The sequence below is a fragment of the Pteropus medius genome, unplaced genomic scaffold (assembly GCF_902729225.1).
Source record: "Pteropus medius unplaced genomic scaffold, Ma_sr-lr_union100, whole genome shotgun sequence".
Lineage (NCBI taxonomy): Eukaryota > Metazoa > Chordata > Mammalia > Chiroptera > Pteropodidae > Pteropus > Pteropus medius.
In genome coordinates, this window is record NW_024340701.1 from 18101280 (window position 1) to 18121145 (window position 19866).

At 38.9% G+C, this 19866-nt stretch overlaps 1 protein-coding gene across 1 annotated transcript in view; it reads left to right on the forward strand.

Annotated features, from left to right (window-relative positions):
- The first annotated feature begins 1492 nt into the window (after positions 1-1492).
- ATP6AP2 (ATPase H+ transporting accessory protein 2) overlaps positions 1493-19866 on the forward strand; it is a 20556-nt gene continuing 2182 nt past the window's right edge. Inside the window, exons 1-8 of the mRNA XM_039888517.1 lie at positions 1493-1682; positions 7355-7485; positions 9153-9284; positions 13611-13706; positions 13863-14000; positions 14902-14955; positions 15888-16037; positions 16808-16927. Coding sequence (XP_039744451.1) covers positions 1646-1682; positions 7355-7485; positions 9153-9284; positions 13611-13706; positions 13863-14000; positions 14902-14955; positions 15888-16037; positions 16808-16927 — 858 coding nt within the window. The 5' untranslated portion in view covers positions 1493-1645. The remainder of the gene's footprint in view (positions 1683-7354; positions 7486-9152; positions 9285-13610; positions 13707-13862; positions 14001-14901; positions 14956-15887; positions 16038-16807; positions 16928-19866) is intronic.

A 19866-nucleotide genomic window follows, 5' to 3' on the forward strand; every position in this document is an offset into this window, starting at 1 on the left:
TTCAAAATAAGTATCAATATGAATTTAAAGTCCTTTTAAATTCATATTGATACTTATTTTTTTCAAGCCAGTCATTTTAGAGTTGCTGTTTGGGAAATTATTTGCTTTAGGCATATTTGGTAATCCAATAATTTCACATTCCTAATGGAAAAATATCCTTTTCTCTTTCAGATTTCTTTAAAGTAACATTTGTGAAAATTCTCCTCTGAAAGAATACAAATTTGAGAGTCAAAGAATTTCCTGAAGTTTAGTGAGGAAATCTAGGTCCCATTCCCTAAATTGAGAGTAGTTTTAGTGACCATAGTGGGTTCTATAAGTTCAAACCTGAGTATCCAGTGAGTGTTCTGATTCGTTTTCAGTTGGGCAAGTTTTTCCTAGGATAGGTCTGCTACCTGAGAAACTCCTGGGGTCATTGCTTTCAACCTACTCTCCTTTTTTCTCCCTCAGTTAATCTCAAGAAGAAAATAGAGACAGGAAATTGAGGAAACAGGGCATTTATTCCCCCAACAAGCTGTACATGTGTGCACTGAACAATGCTCAAATACTTTTAATGGCTCCCATTGCCTACCAAATGAAGTATAGTTCTTTTATGTTCAATTCAACATCCTCAACTTAGTTTTTGCTACCTGGAGAAAGCTCCCCATCTCTTTTCCTTGCATATTGAAACCACATCCATCTCTCAAGGTCATCAACTGGGGCATCATTTTCTCACTACAGATGCTACACTGTGTCACTTGTTTCTTCACATCATGGGCAAAAAATTATGAGCAATAGGAATGGAGGATCCTAGTCTAATTAACATGTCTAGCTCTCAAGTAACACAGAGTGAACGGATGAAGAAAGTAAGTAATGTTCTCATCACATTACTCTTGGTAGGCCGGGAAAGTCTTAGGAGGCAGGGTTGCTAGATTTAGCAAATCAAAATACAGGATGTCCAGGTATATTTGAATTTCAGACAAACAACAAATACTTTTTTTTAGTATAAGTCTGTCCCATTAAATATTCACGACATATTTATACTAAAAATTATTCGTCGTGCCGTACTTGGAGAGCAGGGGTTCCCCTAGGCGCCTGGTCTCTTCCTAGCACGTGCTCAGCATCTGTGTAATCGTTAGAACGAAACCCAAACCAGCCTCGCAGTTTCCACAGCTATACCGATGGCAAGGCGGAGCCCCGCGACAAGGCAAGACAGACACCCCGGTTGGAGACCGTCAACCGAGATTGGCCAAAGGATCCGCACTCGGGAGGCAGCTCCACACCATAGGCTCTTCTGCCTCCTCAACAGCCTATGTCTTCCTCCGCCCCAACGCCAGCCCTACCCTCCATCTCGTGACCGGTCGTCATGGGCCGGGGGGCGGGACTGCCCGGCTCTGCAATTGCTTCCTGCCATTGGCAGGGCCTACCATTCATCACGGTAGACTCCGACCATCAGGCTGACGTTGCCCCGGCTACGCCTCTCCCGCCCGCCACGGCGTAGCTGGCGATTGGTGGAGAAGGCGACAGCTGTCCCAGCGGAGGCGACGACGGGGCGGCCTCAAGGAGTCGCAACGAGCCAGAGCGCGTCACGCCCTGGTGCTGCGGTGGTCGCTCGCGTCTTGTCGGCCCGTTCCGTGTTGCCCTGCACTGCCGCGGCCGCCGCGGAACCATGGCTGTGCTCGTCGTGCTGTTGTCCTTGGTGGCGGGTGAGGAACCGGCTGCGGGTGGGGCGCGCTTTAGGAGGCCCTGAGCCTTAGGGCTCAGGGTCGCGGGCGGCTGCGGGTGTGCGGCAGTGGGGCGGGTGCCGCAGTGCAGGCAAGCGGCGGCAGCCTCGCGCCAGCTGCCTCCCTCAGCCTTCTGTCGGGACTGGCCTGTGGCGACCGGGCCTGGCGGGGCTGGGGCCAAGCCAAGCTGGGCTGCGTCGGGGGCACATGAGCCGGCTTCACTCTCCGTCTCTTCAAGGAAGGCGCATCCGCCGGTCTTGCCTCCAGCCTCGGGTCAGCCCGGCCGGCGTCTTCCATCTCGGGAGGCGCTTCAAAGGACCGGAATGCATTTCCCAATTAACTGTTGAACCGCAGCTCTCTGCGAAAAAGGGAAGGCCGACTTCTTAGCTGCCATCAGCTGCTGCATTTCTTTGCATTTTTCTGGTGTCTCCATTTCTAGCAGTTGTCATCAGGGACTGGTGAAATCTTCTCCCCTCCTTCAGCGTTTCAGGATACAAAGTTGGAGGCGGAATAATTGGTTTTATAAGATTATTTCTAAAGGCGAATTCAAAGTACCTCTCAATAGTTTGTCATAGTTCCCAATTTTAAGGATTTGGAAACTAAGATGTGAGTCACGTTCTTAGGGTCACATGTCATATAATGATAGCTTTCTGAGTGGAACCTAGGTTCCCTAGCATTCAGCAGGGGGAGTGCAAGTCAGCTTATATCTGGCCTCTTCCTGTGTACCATGTAATTCATTTAATTTTACAGTAATCCTTAGAAGAGGATGTTATCTTCGTTGTACAGAGTGAGCAAGCCTAAATAACCTAACACCACACAAGTGGTAAGCAGAAAAGCTGCAACTGGCTTCAAACCATGGGACTTTTCTATTACATATGCTGTGGCATGGTAGTGGAATGCTACTACTGTGTGAGAATGTGGGAATGATAGGGACGCAGACTAGCCAACAAGAGCCCAAGTTGAGAACAATTTGGAGGAATAGGGCTCTTCCTCAGTGTGTCGGTTTAAAACCTATAGCTTAAAAAATCAATAGGAGGCCTATGCCTCTGTTGTGTGAAGTGCTGAGAGTCCCACTTTCGGATTGGTGCTTCAGTTCTGCATGGAGGTGTAGACCACTGGATGTTCTTGAAATCTGTAGGTCTTCTCCATCCTTGGAGTGCCCAGTGTTTTGTGCTGATGATAGTTACACTTATTTTCATGTCCCCCAAATGTTAGGATTCTTCTGTTTCTTTTGTTTCTGTCTCTGGAAAGTCATTCTAGTCTATCTAGTAAGAGACTTTGGAGACATTTTTAATTTTTTTTATTCTGCTTTTGAAATTTAAAAATCTTCCATTTGATACTGTGAATTAACTGAACATCTGCTGGAATTCCATGTGTAATGTTATTTTGATTCAGTGAGCTTTAGTGGTTTTTGTTTTGGGTTTGGTACCTGGTTTGGACATGCTTTCCCTAACTGGAGTAGTCTGATCCTGTCAGCTTCTGCATTCCTTGGTCTTGTCAGCTGAAGTTAAATTACTGTTTTCCACAATGACTAAATATGATTTAATGGAAAACATTTTTAAGAGATCAGACTTCTTTGAGAAAAAAATATGTCTTTTAAAATGGTGTTACCAAACCAGAGAGAGACTAGAGAAAGGGAACTAGGATTATAAATACCGTGTCATGAAGAATATTTGAAAAAATTCAGATGTTTAGCCTGGAGAGGAAAGGCCATGGGCAAACACATGGAATTTGAAGGGATGTCATGTTGAAGAAGGATTTGATTTGGTCACTGAAGCCCCATAGGTCAAAAGTAGGACCTATTTATTTTTTCACTTATTGATTCCGTCCACCATTCATAGATCACTGCATAGTATGGTGGGAATTCCCAAAGGGCAGAAGACTTAGCATCTAGCCCAGAATGGGGAGGCTGAGGGAAATTTCCTAGGTGGTGGTAGGGGGATGCCTCACAGGACAAATATGAAAGGTTGGGGTGGGAAGAAAAGGCATTTTCCACAGAACAGCATGTGTAAAAGCACAGAGATATGAGAACAAAGAGCAAATAGTTTGTTGAGGCCAGAATGTATAGGGATTAAGTTGAGAGATCCCAGAAGTAAGGTTGGCAAGGTGCCTTGGATATTATCTTTTGGATTTTGTCTCAAAGGCTCTGGGCAACAAGTGATGGTGGTTAAACTAAAGGATGAATGAACAGATCTGTAATTTTAAAAGGTGATAGGAATGCTAAATCAGAGAGTGGTCTGGCAAGTCATAAGGTGGCCAGTTTCAGCAAGCCTGGTCAGGACGGGAAGAGTATACTGGACATGGAGGGAAAAGGATTTGTGGGATAACCACAAAAAAAAAAAATGTCAACAGAATTCAGTGTTCGATGAGCTGTGGTGCTGAGGAGAGATTTAAAGACAACCAATTCAAGCAGCCGGGTAGAAGATGATGTCATCCTTCAAATTTTGTACTGAAAGGGTCAGAATATAGGAGGAACCTGTGGAAAGATGGTGAATTCAGTTCTGAACCTGTTGAGTTTGAAGGACCTATGGGACTTAAATGCTCAGCAGGCTGTTGGGTGTGTAGGTCTAACGCTCAGTGGAAATCTAGGCTGAAAATAAAAATCTGGGAGCCATCAATGTGTTTTTGGTGTTTGCAGCCTTAGGAGTAGTTGAGCTCAGCCAGGGAGAAAGTTGTAGACTAGGAAAGTGGTGAGAGTCAGGAATGTAGCCCTTAGATCGCCATAGTGTGAAGTTTGCTGGGTGATCTACTGGGATGCCAGAAGAATATACTAGAACTTCCATTTACATCTGTTTTTTAATCCCAGTCTCTCTCTCTCTCTCCTCTCCGCGTCCCGTCCTCTCCCTCTCCCCTCTCCCCTTTCTCCTCTCCCCTCTCCCTCTAATAATGGTCAGATATTTTGTAGAATGTCCCTCAGTTTGGGTTTGTCTGATATTTTCTCATGATTAAATTGTGAAGAATACCACACAGGTATCTCATCCTTTTTTAAACTTTATTTTTGTGTGCTTTGTAATATATTATGAGCATATAGTCTATTGTACTACAAGTGTATGCTGTATAAATAAATATATATATAGTGAGACTACTTTCAAATTTTGTACTGAAAGGGTTGAAATCTAAAAATTCTGGACATCACGGCTCTCAGGGACAGGAAGGGAAAAAAACTAAGGAGAAGCAGCCAGAGGGATTGGAAGAAAAACCAGGGACCTGGGCTTATGAGGGCCAAGGCAGCAGATTTTCAAGGAGGGAGTTGTCAGTATCAGATGCTTTGGGAGGGTAAATAAATTAAGGATTGAAGATTGTCTTTTGGATTTGGTAAGTCGTTTCAGTGTCATGGCGGGGTCAGAAACTGTGGAGTAGGTAGTAAATGTGAAATGAAAATATAGAAAGACAAATGGGCTGACTACTCTGCCAGGATTCTTCCTCTGAAGGGAAACGGAGGCTAGTAGAGCCTAGGATGACCAAAGGAGGTTTTTTTGTGGTCTTACTTATATAATGGGAGCACAGTAGCGTATTTTCACGCTTGAAAGAGCCAGTCAAGAGGGGAAATTTGGTAGTGCAAGGTGTGGCTTCATTTATTCAAAAACTCAACAAATATTTATTGAGCACCAGTGTGTCAGGCGTTATTCTCAGCCCTGAGGATGTTGTGTCAACAAGATAAACTGAAATCTCTGACCTCATGGAGTTTATGTTCTACAGGGCCAACTTTGTATGCCTACAACCATTTAGGCACCTAACTCCTGATAATGTTGTCTGTCCCAGAATAGTGGCTTAATAAACATTAAATGAATGATTTAATAGGTGAATGAATGAAGGTCCCTAAGAAGGCTGAACCAGGGGATTATTTTAGACTGCATCTGAAGGGAGAGGAGATAAGGGTAGGGGGTCATGCAGATAATTGTGGGGAGAAAGCAGGTAGCTGGTGGAATTCCTCTGTTTTCTCTTAAAGCAGGTTATCTGGTGAGACTGAGTCAGGAGTGATAAAACAGGAAGTTGAGAGAAGGAAGCCCATTTCAGTCAATTCAGTACAAAGGAAAACTTTGTTCAAAAGACTACAATGTTGGGGCAATGGAGATGACTGCTGGCAAACTGTAGTGTTTGTAAGTTGAAGTGGCGTCCCCCTTCGTTGGTGTCCCCATTCGGGTAGAGGATGGGTGACTTTCTGTCAGATATCCTGGATATACATGTATGAAGCAGCAGTTTCTTGTATAGGAGTCCACGACTGTAAAGTTTTTCTGAAACTCCAGGCTCCCGAAGAACTGTTGTGCAGGCACAGAAGTGGACTCTAACTATAAACTTGGGACAAAGTAATTTAGTATAACTTTGCTGGGGTCGAGTGAGTATGGCCACATCTCAAAACAGGGCTATCTCCAGATCCAAATATGGTTCTTTAAATGCGTACGGTGCTTGGAAAGTATATGTCTGTTGCTACCCTATTTTCCTTAGAGTTTGCAATAACTTCTACTTTAGTGAACCAAGATGTCTATCAGTTACAAACGTCCATTCTGTTCTGCTAATTTTTCTTAGTCTGCCTTCAGCTAGAACAAGTTGGAAATTCAGGCTCTGGCAGCTGCACTGAATTGAAACTCATAATTCTTCTTGTTGTATCAGCACCATCCTGAGGCCTTTTATTTACTGTCAATACTGTAACAGCAAAACATTTACTGTTGCTTCTAACTTTATTCCCACACTCTGTAAATGGTACTTTCCTTAGGTCAAAGAGAATAACAGTGATGTTTTATTAAGGTCTAATTTCCCATACTAGGCATGAACAAGATTTGTTTTGGACTTGGAGCTTCTTTTCATAGGAACCCGAAAGTTTCCATTAGCCACTATGTGTAAGCTAGACATCATCGGGTTAACACATGATGGGTGAAGAGGCCAGATACTTCATCCTAAGCCTTGGAGGGCTTAAAAAATAGTCTCTTTATTCTCATCCTTTATTTTTTAATCCCGGGCCCACACCCCTAGACTAGTTGACTTTATTATTACAGAATACCTTTTCTCACCCTCTTGATACATCCATTGGAAATGCTATTTTCCTGGATTTTGTTTCTAAAGTCTGAAGTATTTTTTATTCTGACTGGTAACATGTACCCCCATTTGACAGTCCTCATTTCACTAGGTTTGCCTGTGGGATTTAAGGAAAGATATGATATATCCTAAGGCACACTAACCTGCTAAAGTTTTAGAGTGAAATACTAGGAATTTTATAAATTTGCATTTTGAAGAGTGGGTTGATATTAGAAATAATTTAGAGATTTTAAGTTTCTTCTTTTTTAGTCTGTGCCAGGGCTTTGTTTTTTGTTTTTTGTTTTTTTTTTAAATTCTGGAGAAATACAACTGATTTCTAATTCTTGACAAATTGCCACATGCCTATGTTTAAGGGCCATTTGTAGGAAGGCATCTAGATCATTAGGAGAATTCTGTTTCATAGTTGTACCTTTGTTACAAGAGAATGTGTGAACTTAAATTCTTCGAGTGATACCTTGGAAAAGAATCCATAGATGTATATTTAGGATTCGGCATTTTGTCCAATCATAATTTAGTATGCTAAGTCAATGGGGAGTGAGAAACATATTTAATAATTTTCAACATGGATGCAAGATATTTATGATGCTGATCATTCACTTATTAATCTGTTTTCTTCTCAGGTGTTTTGGCAAACGAGTTTAGTATTTTAAGATCACCGGGGTCTGTTGTTTTCCGGGATGGAAATTGGCCTATACCAGGAGAGCGAATCCCAGATGTTGCTGCATTATCCATGGGCTTCTCTGTGAAAGAAGTATGTGTATTTAAAAAAAATATTTGGAGCTACTTCTGAAAGCATTTTTGTTGATTTCTGCTAATAGCCCAAGAAAGCAACAAACAAACATAGGAATATTTGTGGTACAGATTACAAAAGTAAAAAAGCTCATTTGTAGTTGGGGAGATTTTGGATAAGTACTTCAAGCTTGGCTTATGAAACTAAATCCTTATAAATCATTAACTATGTAATAGTTTATTCATAGTAGTGAAGAAGTTCTTTGTGTATGAGAATGCATTTGTCCTATTAATAGAGTGTATAAATTTTTTTTTCAGTTACACATGATAGATTTTTGTCTTAGTTCAGACTGCTATTCCAAAGTACCATAGACTGTGTGGCTTATAAATAACAGACATTTATTTCTCACTGTTCTGGAGGCTGGAAGTCCGAGATTAGAGTGCCAGCATGACCAAGTTCTAGCGAGGGCCCTCTTCCAGGTTGCAGACTATCAACTTCTTTTTGTATCCTCACATGGTGGAGAGAGGGCGAGAGAGCTCTCTGGAGTCTCTTTTGTAAGGGCACTAACCTGTTTTATGAGGGCTCCATCCTTATGACCTAATCACCTCCTTAAGGTCCCACCTCCTAATACCATCACATTGGGGTTTAGGATTGCAACATGTGAATTGAGGGAGGGGGACACAAACATTTAGTCCATTATAATTCATTATGAATGATAAAATATGTATGCATCTTGCCTGAGTTTAGGAAAATAGTGTCAGTAGCTGTGGGATAGTCTAGCACCTTGGTTTCCTATAATTGAGCTGTAACCTATTGTAGTAACTAGCTGTTTACAAGATATAGCAGAGGGAGCCTAGATCCTGTCAGTATGTGAAAGATCTAAAACTAAGGGCTAGAAGAAAGGAGATGTAGTTTGCTCTGTCTTCCTGTCATTATCTCCTCCTATTTTCTAAGTTTGGTGCTTTTGATGTGGTCTCTAGATATCATCAATCACACAAAGGAACTTTCCTCCTAGTTCCTGAGTGCCCTTGAAACAAGAAGCAGTGCATGGGAACTGTCTTTCTGATGGGCCTATGGGAGCAGTCCCTGAGCTCCTAGTGTGAACATGACTGGTTGTTTACATTTAAAGATGAAATGTGTATTTTGTTCTTTACAAACTTAAATTGACTACAAATGGCTGTTAAATAACCTTTAGAAACAATTAGTAAACTAATATGAGTTACTTTCAGCAGGAATTTTGTTTTATTTATAAAGAACTTAGTCTAAAGAGAATGTTTTAATGAGTCTTGCCATGTCATTGTGAAAGAGAAAAGTGATGCTGTAAATCAGGGCAAACAGTGATGAAGGAAGAAAATGTCCATGGTTATATGAAGACAAGAATACTTTGTAATTTGGAATTTGTAAAGTGCCTTTGTTTTGTTTACTTGCCTGCTTTTTTCCATCAAATTTTGACATGACTTACGACTTTATTGTTCAAATCAGTAGAAGCTTAAGAAAATGAGAAAGGTAGAAATCTGCATCCTTGATTAAGAGATTACAATTACTGCCTTAAATAAAACATTTGTTCTACCTGGGAATTTTCATTGCCAGTATCATCCCAGAACCCCCTGACTCTGCTTATTAGATGTTCTGGGGCATGGTTTCCTCAGTTGATAATTAAGCACCCTTTCACGCTTTTCCATGTTTAGGATCTTTCTTGGCCAGGACTTGCAGTTGGTAACCTATTCCATCGTCCTCGGGCTACCGTTATGGTGATGGTGAAGGGAGTGGACAAACTCGCTCTACCCCCAGGCAGTGCCATTTCATACCCTTTGGAGAATGTGAGTATTGTAAAAAGTTAAAGGTTTGCATTTTTAATTTGTCTTGTCAGCTGTCATTGTGAATTGTGTTCTAAGCATACTTCTCTTGTCTTTTTTTTATTCACTGGTAAGTAAAACACAATTTATTTTTTAAAAAATTACATGGTGATTATAAGTTTATTGAGACTTGTCCATTTCCTATGGATGGGAGTACTTTCTAAGGTAAGAGGTATATAAATTGCCTCACTCTCAGAATAGAGGATCGAAAAAAAGAAACTAGTTGAGAGTGTATGTGGCTGACATTTTCTTGGGCATTATCTTGTTACTTTCCCTTTGGATTTTTACTGCATTTTTGTGTAAGAAGGAGACTGGAGACTATTTGGCTGGCTCACTTACTTCTTCACTAGGTCTTCAAGGAGTAAGGGTAACTGAGCTATTGTGAGAGGCCCTCCTTCTTCTGCAAGCATATAGAAGTCACCAAAACAGTTTCACATGTATAACTAAATGTGAAAGCAAGGAAAGGATACATACCAGGTGCCAGATTTGGATAGAAAACTCAAAAGCCAGAGTTGTGATCAGGAGCTAAAGCTGGAATTGTGTTCGCTACAGAAAGCCAGGGTCTGCAAAATACTCTTATTCTTGAAAGGAGGACTAGGGCCACCACAGAGGAGCTGACTCTCATCCTTGGCTGTGGGACCCTTAGATTCCCCTTAAAAAATCAGAACTACGAGCTTGTGCTGTGCTCCACATTTACAGGACACACCCCATATGGACATACCTCCACAGTGTAGGGTTCCTTTGGTTAAAAAAAAAAAAATTTGACTGAGTCAGATTTACAAAGCACTTGGAAGAAAAATGCCAAGCAGGTATAACAAACAATTCATCCCTCTAGAACTACAGATGATAGACTAGTCTCAAAGAGATTTAAAAATACATACATTAAAATTGTGAGAGTTAAAGGAAGGGATAGAAACTGTGAGGCAGCTATAAGACATTTTGATATGTGGTACTTTCATTGATATTCACTCCTAAATATTTCATCATTTATATTGTGATTTCTTTAACCCATGAGTTATTTAGAGGTGTTTAATGTGTGGGTTCTTTTAAAATCATTTTTAATTTTTCAATTTCTAATTTTATTGCATTGTAAGATTGGTCTGTATGATGCTGATTTTTTGGAAATTTTTTCAGACTTTCCTGTGGTCTAGTATAGATTATTTCCAAGCACACATGACATGCTTAGAAAAAAACAACTATGTACTAGGCCAGGAGGCAGATCTCAGCAAATAATACAGAATCTGTATCATATAAACCACCCTCTCTGACCACAATGCAGTTAAATCTAAACACAATAACAAAATGATACCTTAAAAACGTATTTGGAAATGGTAAAAAATATATATATATGTATGGCTTTTTAGGTTTAAAGCACGTTGAACACCCAGTAGCCTAAAGCCAAATCACCACCTAGACATAGTAAAATTGAAGAACTGATAAGGACACTGAAAATCTTAAAAGCTTTCAGAGGAAAGACATTGTCATTACAAAGGAATGAGAGTAGAATGATAGCAGATTTCTTATCTGTTGCCATTAGAGGTCAAAGAGCAAGAACAGAAAAGCAGTAATTTGTATCGTATAAGGCTAGGCTGACAATATTGTTTACATAGTCATAATAATGAAATAATATTGATCCAATGAAAATTATGATAGAACTTTTGGAAGGGTGGAGAGAAATAAAAAGAATGCATGTATGGGGCAGGAGATGGGACTGTGGTTGGTGACGTGGGAGAGCTAAATCCTCATTTTCTGTATTTGACAATAAATAGATAATGTCTAAAATTGAAAAACCAAGATGTAGTAATATAACCATATTATTTAGAGATGGTGGTAACAGAAAAAGGAAACAAAGGATTTGAAAGTGAGGACTTCAGAGAAATGGGAAATGAGGGGAGGGGCAAACTTATTTTTCATAAAAAGTCTTATAGAAAACTATTTGTCTCCTTAAACCATTTGTATACATAACTTTTTTTCTATATAATTTTTGAAAAAAAATTTAAGTCAACAGGAAAAGATAGTTGGAATTGATGCACTGCTAAATAATTAATGGATTGAGGAGAAAATTACAGTGGAATTTTCAAAATTATTCGGAACCGAAAATCAATGAATGTACCATATATTTAAAAAATTCTGGGGTGCAGCTAAAGTGTTAAGAAAAGGGAAATTTATAGCCTTCCAATGCACATGTTAGACAATTTAAAAGATGGAAATTAATGTACTAAAGAAACCAGAAGAATTCAGAGTAAAAGGAAGAAAGGGAAAAATCAAAATCGAAAGGCAGATTTGTAAAAATTATTTTTAAAAATTTTCACAAGATTATGTGATTACGTGATTTCTGTGTAAATCACTGTGGCAGATCCCTTTAAAATAAGTATATAAAAATCCAAAATGCTATTAAGATTTTCATTAGCATACAGTCCAAAACTAAACATTTTAAAACAGATTAGCCTCATTTTATATGAGTAGAAGCTGTGAAAAGAGCGCCTGTTATTGCTTGACCCTGACTGATTGCTCCTAATACTTTTCGTGGCAGTAGGTGGTGAGTGAGATAGAAGGCTCAGAGGACAAAACCCACAAAATATATTTTTTTTAATAGAATGTCTTGGAATTCCACTTAATGAAGCTTCTATTTGATTAGCTAGCTGCTTTCATTAGAATTTCAAGTCATACAGATACAGAAATTCCATTTTCTCCAGGCCAAACAATGCATATACTTATAAGGATAGAAAACAATCACTAGATTTTAAGTAGCTGAGCTTTTTCCTTTTTGAGCTTAGCGATCTGTATAATTTTTTTCTTTTCCTTCACAGTTTAGTGCTCATCTGACTCAATAGTTTCTCTAATTTGATTGCTAGGGAGGTGTTACCTTTGATCTTCAACTTCTCTGCCACAAGTGCCATTTCAGTAGGTGAAATGAAGCTGGAGAGTTTATGTTACATGTTGTTGCGTTCCCTCCAAAGCCTGAGGAGGTGAACTGTGTGATTGCAAAAAGAGAAGTCTTATGGCTGACTCAGGGAGCTAGTGACAGTATGCTTTTACAAGTTTGGAGTCTTTCTCCTTCTTCACTCATTAACTCATTTTAAGAGAATTTTGGAAAGAGTTAATATGCATCTTGAGTAAGAGTAAAAATTGATTTTCTTTCATAGTATGAAATTGAGAAACTTAATTTTGATGGTGAGATTTCATCAGTAAAATTTCTATAATCACATTAATTCTGCCTATACCATGTTAGTATTAATTTGCTACTTATAAACATGAACCTTTTACTAGTAAAGGGAATTAACTAGAAAAAAAAAACACTGTAAGAAATCTCCATTAAAACAAAACTACTACTACTATACTGCTTATTTTAATACAATAATACTGAGAATAAAATAATTTTTGAGGAGAAAATTATTGTAATTTATTGTTAAAAATAATGTGGACCAAAAACAGATCTTTGAGGATGGAAGTCAGAATTTTGGTTACCCTAGCGGGTAGAGGAAGTGGGTGGGGTGGCTTTTAGGGTGCTGTTAATATTCTGTCTTGATCTGGTTGGCTTATATGAGCATATCCATTTGTAAACATTTCTTGAGCTGTTACCCCAAGATTTGTGTACTATATTATATGTATGTTATACTTTAATAAAAATTCAAGAAAAAAAGTAGATTTTACCACAGTTGGTTATTTCAGTTTAATATCATCATCATGTGGTCCTAAGAAAAAGGCTTCAAAATTCTGTGACATACTTTATGCCTTATCTAAGGGTCTTCAGTCTGTCTGAAGACAAATCATACCTCTAATTAAACATTTTTTAAATTTTAAAATGAAAAATGAGGTCTATTTCTCTTTCAACTAAATTTAATTCTTCAGATTCTTCTGACCTCAAATGCAAGTTAATACTTAATTGTAGAATATGCATTCATTGTATTATGTTGTAATTAATTAATTAATTAATTAATTGATTAATATTGAAACCAAATGTATTGCTGCATAAAATACACGAATGGCCACCAGAAAATGATGGTTTGTGCAAGATAGTGTTACATCCTTTGTGTTTGCATGTTATTTCCTACTTACCACATTGGGAGACACACACTCCATTTGGCCCACTACCATTTGGAGGCTGTTTGATCTTCTGTACCCTCAAAAGGGCTCTTTGAGTTTGGATGTAATTTGGGTCTTCTGAATTTCCATAGAAAATGCTGTTGCTTTTTTTTTTTTTTAAGTTTCCTTTTTTAATACTATCTGAAAGATTTTTCTTCCCACTTTGGTTCAGATAATAATTAAGGTCTTACTCTTAAATTTCAGGCAGTTCCTTTTAGTCTCGACAGTGTTGCAAATTCCATTCACTCCTTATTTTCTGAAGAAACTCCTGTAGTTTTGCAGTTGGCTCCCAGTGAGGAAGTAAGTAATACAGTTTTTATTTAAGATGCTTTAAAAAATAAGCTTTCATTATTTAATAGAAATTTAAAACCATTTTTATGAAAAATGCTGTCAGACCTCTGTATATTGGAATTAATCGGTAAAAACATAACTTAAAATTTTTAATTCTTTTTGCAGAGAGTGTATATGGTGGGAAAGGCAAACTCAGTTTTTGAAGATCTTTCAGTAACATTACGACAGCTCCGCAATCGCCTGTTTCAAGAAAACTCCATTCTCAATGCACTTCCCCTGAATTCTCTGAGCAGGAACAATGAAGTAAGTACAGTTATTGAGTGAATTAATATCATTTCTGGTTTTCCATTTCTTGTGTTCCTGACTTTAGAGCAAATGACATTTTAGAAAATGAAAAGTTTTGCAAATTTATTGCTGGAGTAGATTCTTCTTTCCTTTAGTGTAATTGTTTTCTGAATCTCATATTTTTGTGAGTTGAGCTGTAGTAGTAAATAGTATTACATTCTAGTGTGAAGGTTGCCACCAGTTAATCTGGACAAACCAGAAATGACAGTATTTACTTGGTGGCTGGTGGAGCTGTGTGGATCTGATAATGTTGGAGCCTCCATCATTCACTCCCACTTCTGAAGTGTTGTCTCATTTGTCTGTTTCATTCTTGACAGTACATTCAAGGGAGGGACCCACCCTTACTTTTGACTCCTGTTTGTCAGCTTCACCACCTACACATGTACCCTCTAAACCACATGGCATGCCACCTTTGCATGCCACCTTTCTGGCCCCCTCCCCTCTACCTACTATGATTGACCAGTACTACCGTCTTCTTATCCAATGTGGAACAAGTTCAAGGGATGTGAGTAGACTGGGCCATTGGCAGGACCTTGCTACAGTGCACCAGAATATTCTGATGCACTGAGGGAAAACCACTGTAGAGTTTGGGTGCTTTATCATAGGTTTATTGGAAGTATGGCTATTGAGTGGTAGTCACTGTGCTGGGAAATGACCATCACCTATCACCTTTCTATTGGAAAATAATGTTTTATATGCATTTTCAATTGAAACGAACCTACCAAATGAAGGACAATTGTTGCATAAATTCACCTACATGCTTAAAATTTGTAATATCCTCTGCCTTACTTGATAAATGGCAAATACAAGTCTCTGATGCACATTTAAAGTAATGCTCATTTCTTTTTGTTCTCTGCAGGTTGATCTGCTCTTTCTTTCTGAACTGCAAGTTCTACACGATATTTCAAGTTTGGTAAATAGGCTGCTCTAATTTTTCAGTTCCATTTATTTTGGTTGCAAAAGACATTTCTAGAGAATCTTTGATAGTGAAACCAATTGAAAAGTTTCATCAAGTATGTCCTGAATTTACAATCCCATGAAAGTTGAGGAATTAGTGGTGGTATTGGAATTTTGAACTCATCTCATGTTACAGTCAAATTATTTTACATTTCTACTCTTAGGAGACAGTAAATATATCTTCCAAGAATACAGTGCTAGGGTGGGCCACCCTAGCTGCAGCCCTGACTTGGCTGTTGATTACTTGTCAGACATTAAGACTTGACTCCTATACCTAAAATAGAAATAACAGTTTGGACTAATAATGCTGTTGACCAAGTGAGGAAGGGAATAAATCTGCCTGAAGGGTATTTTTTCTGTTTTGGTGAATGATTTTTTTTTTTAAATCCTCATGTGACTGAAATAGAAAAACTTACCTATTTGCTAGCTACTGAAGTTGTTGCCCAAACTTTTTCTTTTTTTAGTGTGGTTGGTTCGGGAATCTGGAAGCATAGTGCTAGGAGCCGGTGAGGTAGTCCAGGAGGGCATGTGGGAGGTTTCTGGTCTCAGCATCAATGGTTCATGTTCTGGGATCAGACTGGTCCAACCATCTGTTCTTTTATACCCTGAGCCATATCTGAAGTTTTTAAACGAAGGAATTTTTTTTAAAAAGCTTTTATTAAATACTTAGGGAGCCCTATAATTGCACTTTAAAAAGAGATTTATGCTGGATTTGTTTTATTGGAAACTCCCATTTAAACCAGCTCCGTTTGCCACCATTTTAGATTATTTGTATATGGTGACACACTGGTGTGGTTCTATTCAGCCTAGTTTAATTAGGCATAAAACTTCAACTGGTCATATTTGAAATTACTTTATTCACTTCCTTTTGTTTGTTATTCTCCTAAGTTGTCTCGACATAAGCATCTAGCCAAGGATCATTCTCCTGATTTATATTCACTGGAGCTGGCAGGTTTGGATGAAATTGGGAAACATTATGGGGAAGACTCTGAACAATTCAGAGATGCTTCTAAGATCCTTGTTGACGCTCTGCAAAAGGTAAATTATGGGGTAAAAGGGGTTGGAGTATGACCATTTCACTTTTAGCTTCTTAATGGAAAACATTTGCCTAGTGAAATACTGTTGATTGAAGTCTTGCTCACCTTCTTTGGAGGACCTATGATTTTAGTGACCACGTATAAGGCAGGTCAAAGGCGTATGTTGGGATGTCTCTAATGCTGGCAGAGGCAGCATAGGAAATGATGGATAACTCCAGCACAATAGAACACAATAGTTTTTTTTTTTTATCGTGGTTAAATGTACATAAAACTTACCATTTTAACTATTTTTAAGTATACAGTTCTGTGACATTAAGTACATTGACATTTTTGTGCCACTATCACTACCGTCCATCGCCAGAACTTTCATCATAACTGAAATTCTGTCCCCATTAAACACTATGAAATAATTAAAGAACACCTAGCATAGTACCAGACATTTAGTAGATACATAATAAATGATCATTTTCTCCTGCTCTTGAAGTTACTCACTTGCAACTCTTCCTCCATTTCCCTTTCCTAATTTCCTTCTCTCAATTTATATGCCAACAAATCCAGGCTCTTCTTAATTTTATTTTGAACATTTGTATGTTGAAGCTTAACAGTTTTTGAATATTTTAACATAATCAGAACCTTTAAGACTTGCCTATTTTAAGACAGTGTATTTCATGAGCCAATAGGTAAGTATATGTTCTGGTTGGTGCACAGAAGCTTTACAAATAATTTCAATAAATATATATTTAAGATTCATAGAGATGTCAATAACTTCAGTTTGCAGATGACATGTATAGTCTTTATGGTGGGAATGCAGTGGTAGAGCTAGTGACTGTCAGATCATTCGACACATCCCTTGTGAGGAAGACAAGGACTATCCTTGAGGCAAAACAAGAGGTAAGTAAATTTTTAGATCTTGCTTTAAAATTGTGAAATTAACTTTTAAAAACCCCACTAAAAGCTCTATCACCTATGGGCAGCATGAATGAGCAGTCAGTAAGTCTAAAAAACAGTTTCAGTTAAAACAGATTTTTTATTCACATAGATATATGTATTTTGCCAGTGATGCTTAGTTCTTTTAGGGATAAAAGTAAATCTGTCAAAGCCGATAAGATAATTCAAATATTGGTATTACAAGGAAACATCAGAAGTTAATGTGAGGGAGTGGTGTGGCTCTCTTAGCCTGGAGACTCTGCTTTTCCAAGAGGTAGGTACATTGTCTTTGTGGTACAGCACAAAATCCACTGTGTGCACTTTTTATAATTTGATTTACTTCTACAATTTTGGGCTTGGATCTTGCTTTGATTTTAATCCTTTAGAGTGTTATAACAAAGGTGATGGCCATAGTCGAATGTGTATGTGTGTGCATGTGTGTATACATTCACATATACAAGAGTAGCACTGTGGCTACCTCAGAACATCGTGAGGCCAAGAACATTATTTACAGTTGGCCTCATCTCTTGGAGCAGATTCTCAATCATTCATAGACACTCCCCTTTGCACCCATACCTTGGTATGCAATCCATACCTTGCTCAGTTTTACTGATCGCAGGGTGGGACTTTGCATAAGACCATCAAAGGTAATTCCTGTTCAAGATAATTTAGACATAACTGCTTTGGGATTGTTTCACTCTAAATTGGAGTGAAAGGACCATGTCAGGCTAGACAACCCGAAAAATTTTCCTACTATAGAGCATCCAGAAATGCTGGATAAAAATAAATACATTTGTGAGTGCATAGTTGATTGCTCAAGTAAGCAAGGGGAATTCTTAAGCAAATAAAGTAGAGGAACTTGAAAATTGTGTAGTAAGCAGGCAGCCCCTAGGGACATTTCTAGTTGGGTTACCAAGAGACTGGAAACAAGGTCTTTGGTATCTGAATGTGGCAAGAGGGTGGAACTGACACCTCCATATAAAGCTAGGACCCTGAAAGGACTGTGTCCTAAGAGGGTGGACTAGAAAACAAGTCTGCCCACCAATAAAGGGAGTCTAAAAAGCAGCTTAAGCTTTGTGTAGTCACAGTAGGTACTGGGAGTGGGAATGTCTCCTAGGGAATTCTTAACTGCAGGACCACCTCCGTGTGAGTTTGAAGCTCAATTTTGTTACCTGCAAGTCCCAGGAAGCCCCAGGCCAAGAAATAAACACATACCCTCATACTCTGGTTCTAGAGTGATAAGACCTGTGATGCCCAGCAGAAGTAAATATAAAACTTCTCTGGCAAGATATACCCTCCACACAAGCGTTGGTGGAGAGGGGACCCCCTACAGTTAGTCTCCCCAAATGTGAGCTCAGAACATTGTAAGACACAGGTGGAGCCAATCTACCATGAGTGCATGGTAGCTAAAGTATCCCATGGCAGAATTAGACTTCCAGGAACTTCAAGTAATAGAATATGGGTATAGGCCATAAAATAACCATTTTAACTGATTAAAAAGATAACAGAGGAGTCAAACAAAGAAAAAGAACAAGATACAGATTTGAATTAATGGGAGACTTTTATTTTTTCATTTTTTTTTTTCAACACAAAAAATGAGAGACTTTTAAATACTAGATTCTTTCAACATTGACCACGTTAGGCCTGGTAGTTTATGTCAGGTGACTCCAGAGAGAAGTGCAGCAGTTTCAACAAGTTACTCTTGTTTGGGGAGTTTGACAAACCAGTTTTACAGAGCTGAATCAGTTTGTATTCTCAGAGGCATCAGGTTGAATTTATGAATTAGCTACTGTAAGGGATAAGTTGCGTTTATTAGAAAGTAGTTTCTGAAATTATTGTACATGTGGTGAGGAGCAAGACTCAGGTGGTGTCACTGGATTTTCTTTACCTATAAGGTAATGAATTAACATTTTACATGTATAATCTAAAATTTAAGATTTCTTTTTTGTTAAACCTAATAGACCAAAATGAACACTTTGAAATGGGAGGTTGCTAGATGTTCCTGGGATTCTATTCTGTCCATACCTCCAGTTTCTGATTCACTGCCTGTTGTCAACTTTCATCTCTCTTTGTCTGCCCCTCAATTCTGTACTGATAGTCTCATCTGCTTCACAGAGAAAAAAGACTTTCAGCTTGAGCTTTCTTTTTAGGGTGATGAAACCTTCTAAAGATTAGATTGTGGTGATGACTGCAACTCTATAAATATACTAAAATTTACTGAATGTAGACTGAGAATGAGTGTGAAAAGAACTCATTTACCAAAAAAAGAGAGAGAGAGAGAGAGGTCTCCCAAGGGCAAAATCCTGTAACGTTTTCTCAATTCTGAGCTCCCTGCATGTAAATGTACATGTCTGTATAGCCATCCTCTTCAGTTGAAATCACTTATTTTCCTTCAGCTTAAAGAGAGGCAAGGGTTTAAGGAAACACTGAGTGCTTGCAGCACGCCAGGTGCTGGGGCTGTGGGGTTATAGTCTCTCCTTTGTACTCACTGCCAGTCCCCCTGCCCTCGTTTCTCCCAGCTCACTAACTCAGCTCCCTTCTTCCCAGCCTGTCCTTCCCAGATGCATCCTACACATGGTCATCAAAGTTTTCTTAAGACAAACCTGATCATGTTACTTCCTGACTGAAATTTGGTCAGTGGCTTCTTGTTGCCCATAGGCTGAAGGCCAGATTCTCTATAGCTTCCCTGCCTCTAGCTTCAACTCCTGCTATTTCCCTACCTTTTTTTTTTTATTCTCTAGCCAAAATGAACTAAGTTTCCTAAACACTGCCTTTGCCAGAAGGGATTACATTTCTCGATGCCTTTGCACAGGCCTGGAATCAACTCCGCCCCCACCAAGGCCCAGAGATCTCTCTTCAGGACAAAGATGTGCTTGACTGAACCATCATTTATTTTCCTTTCT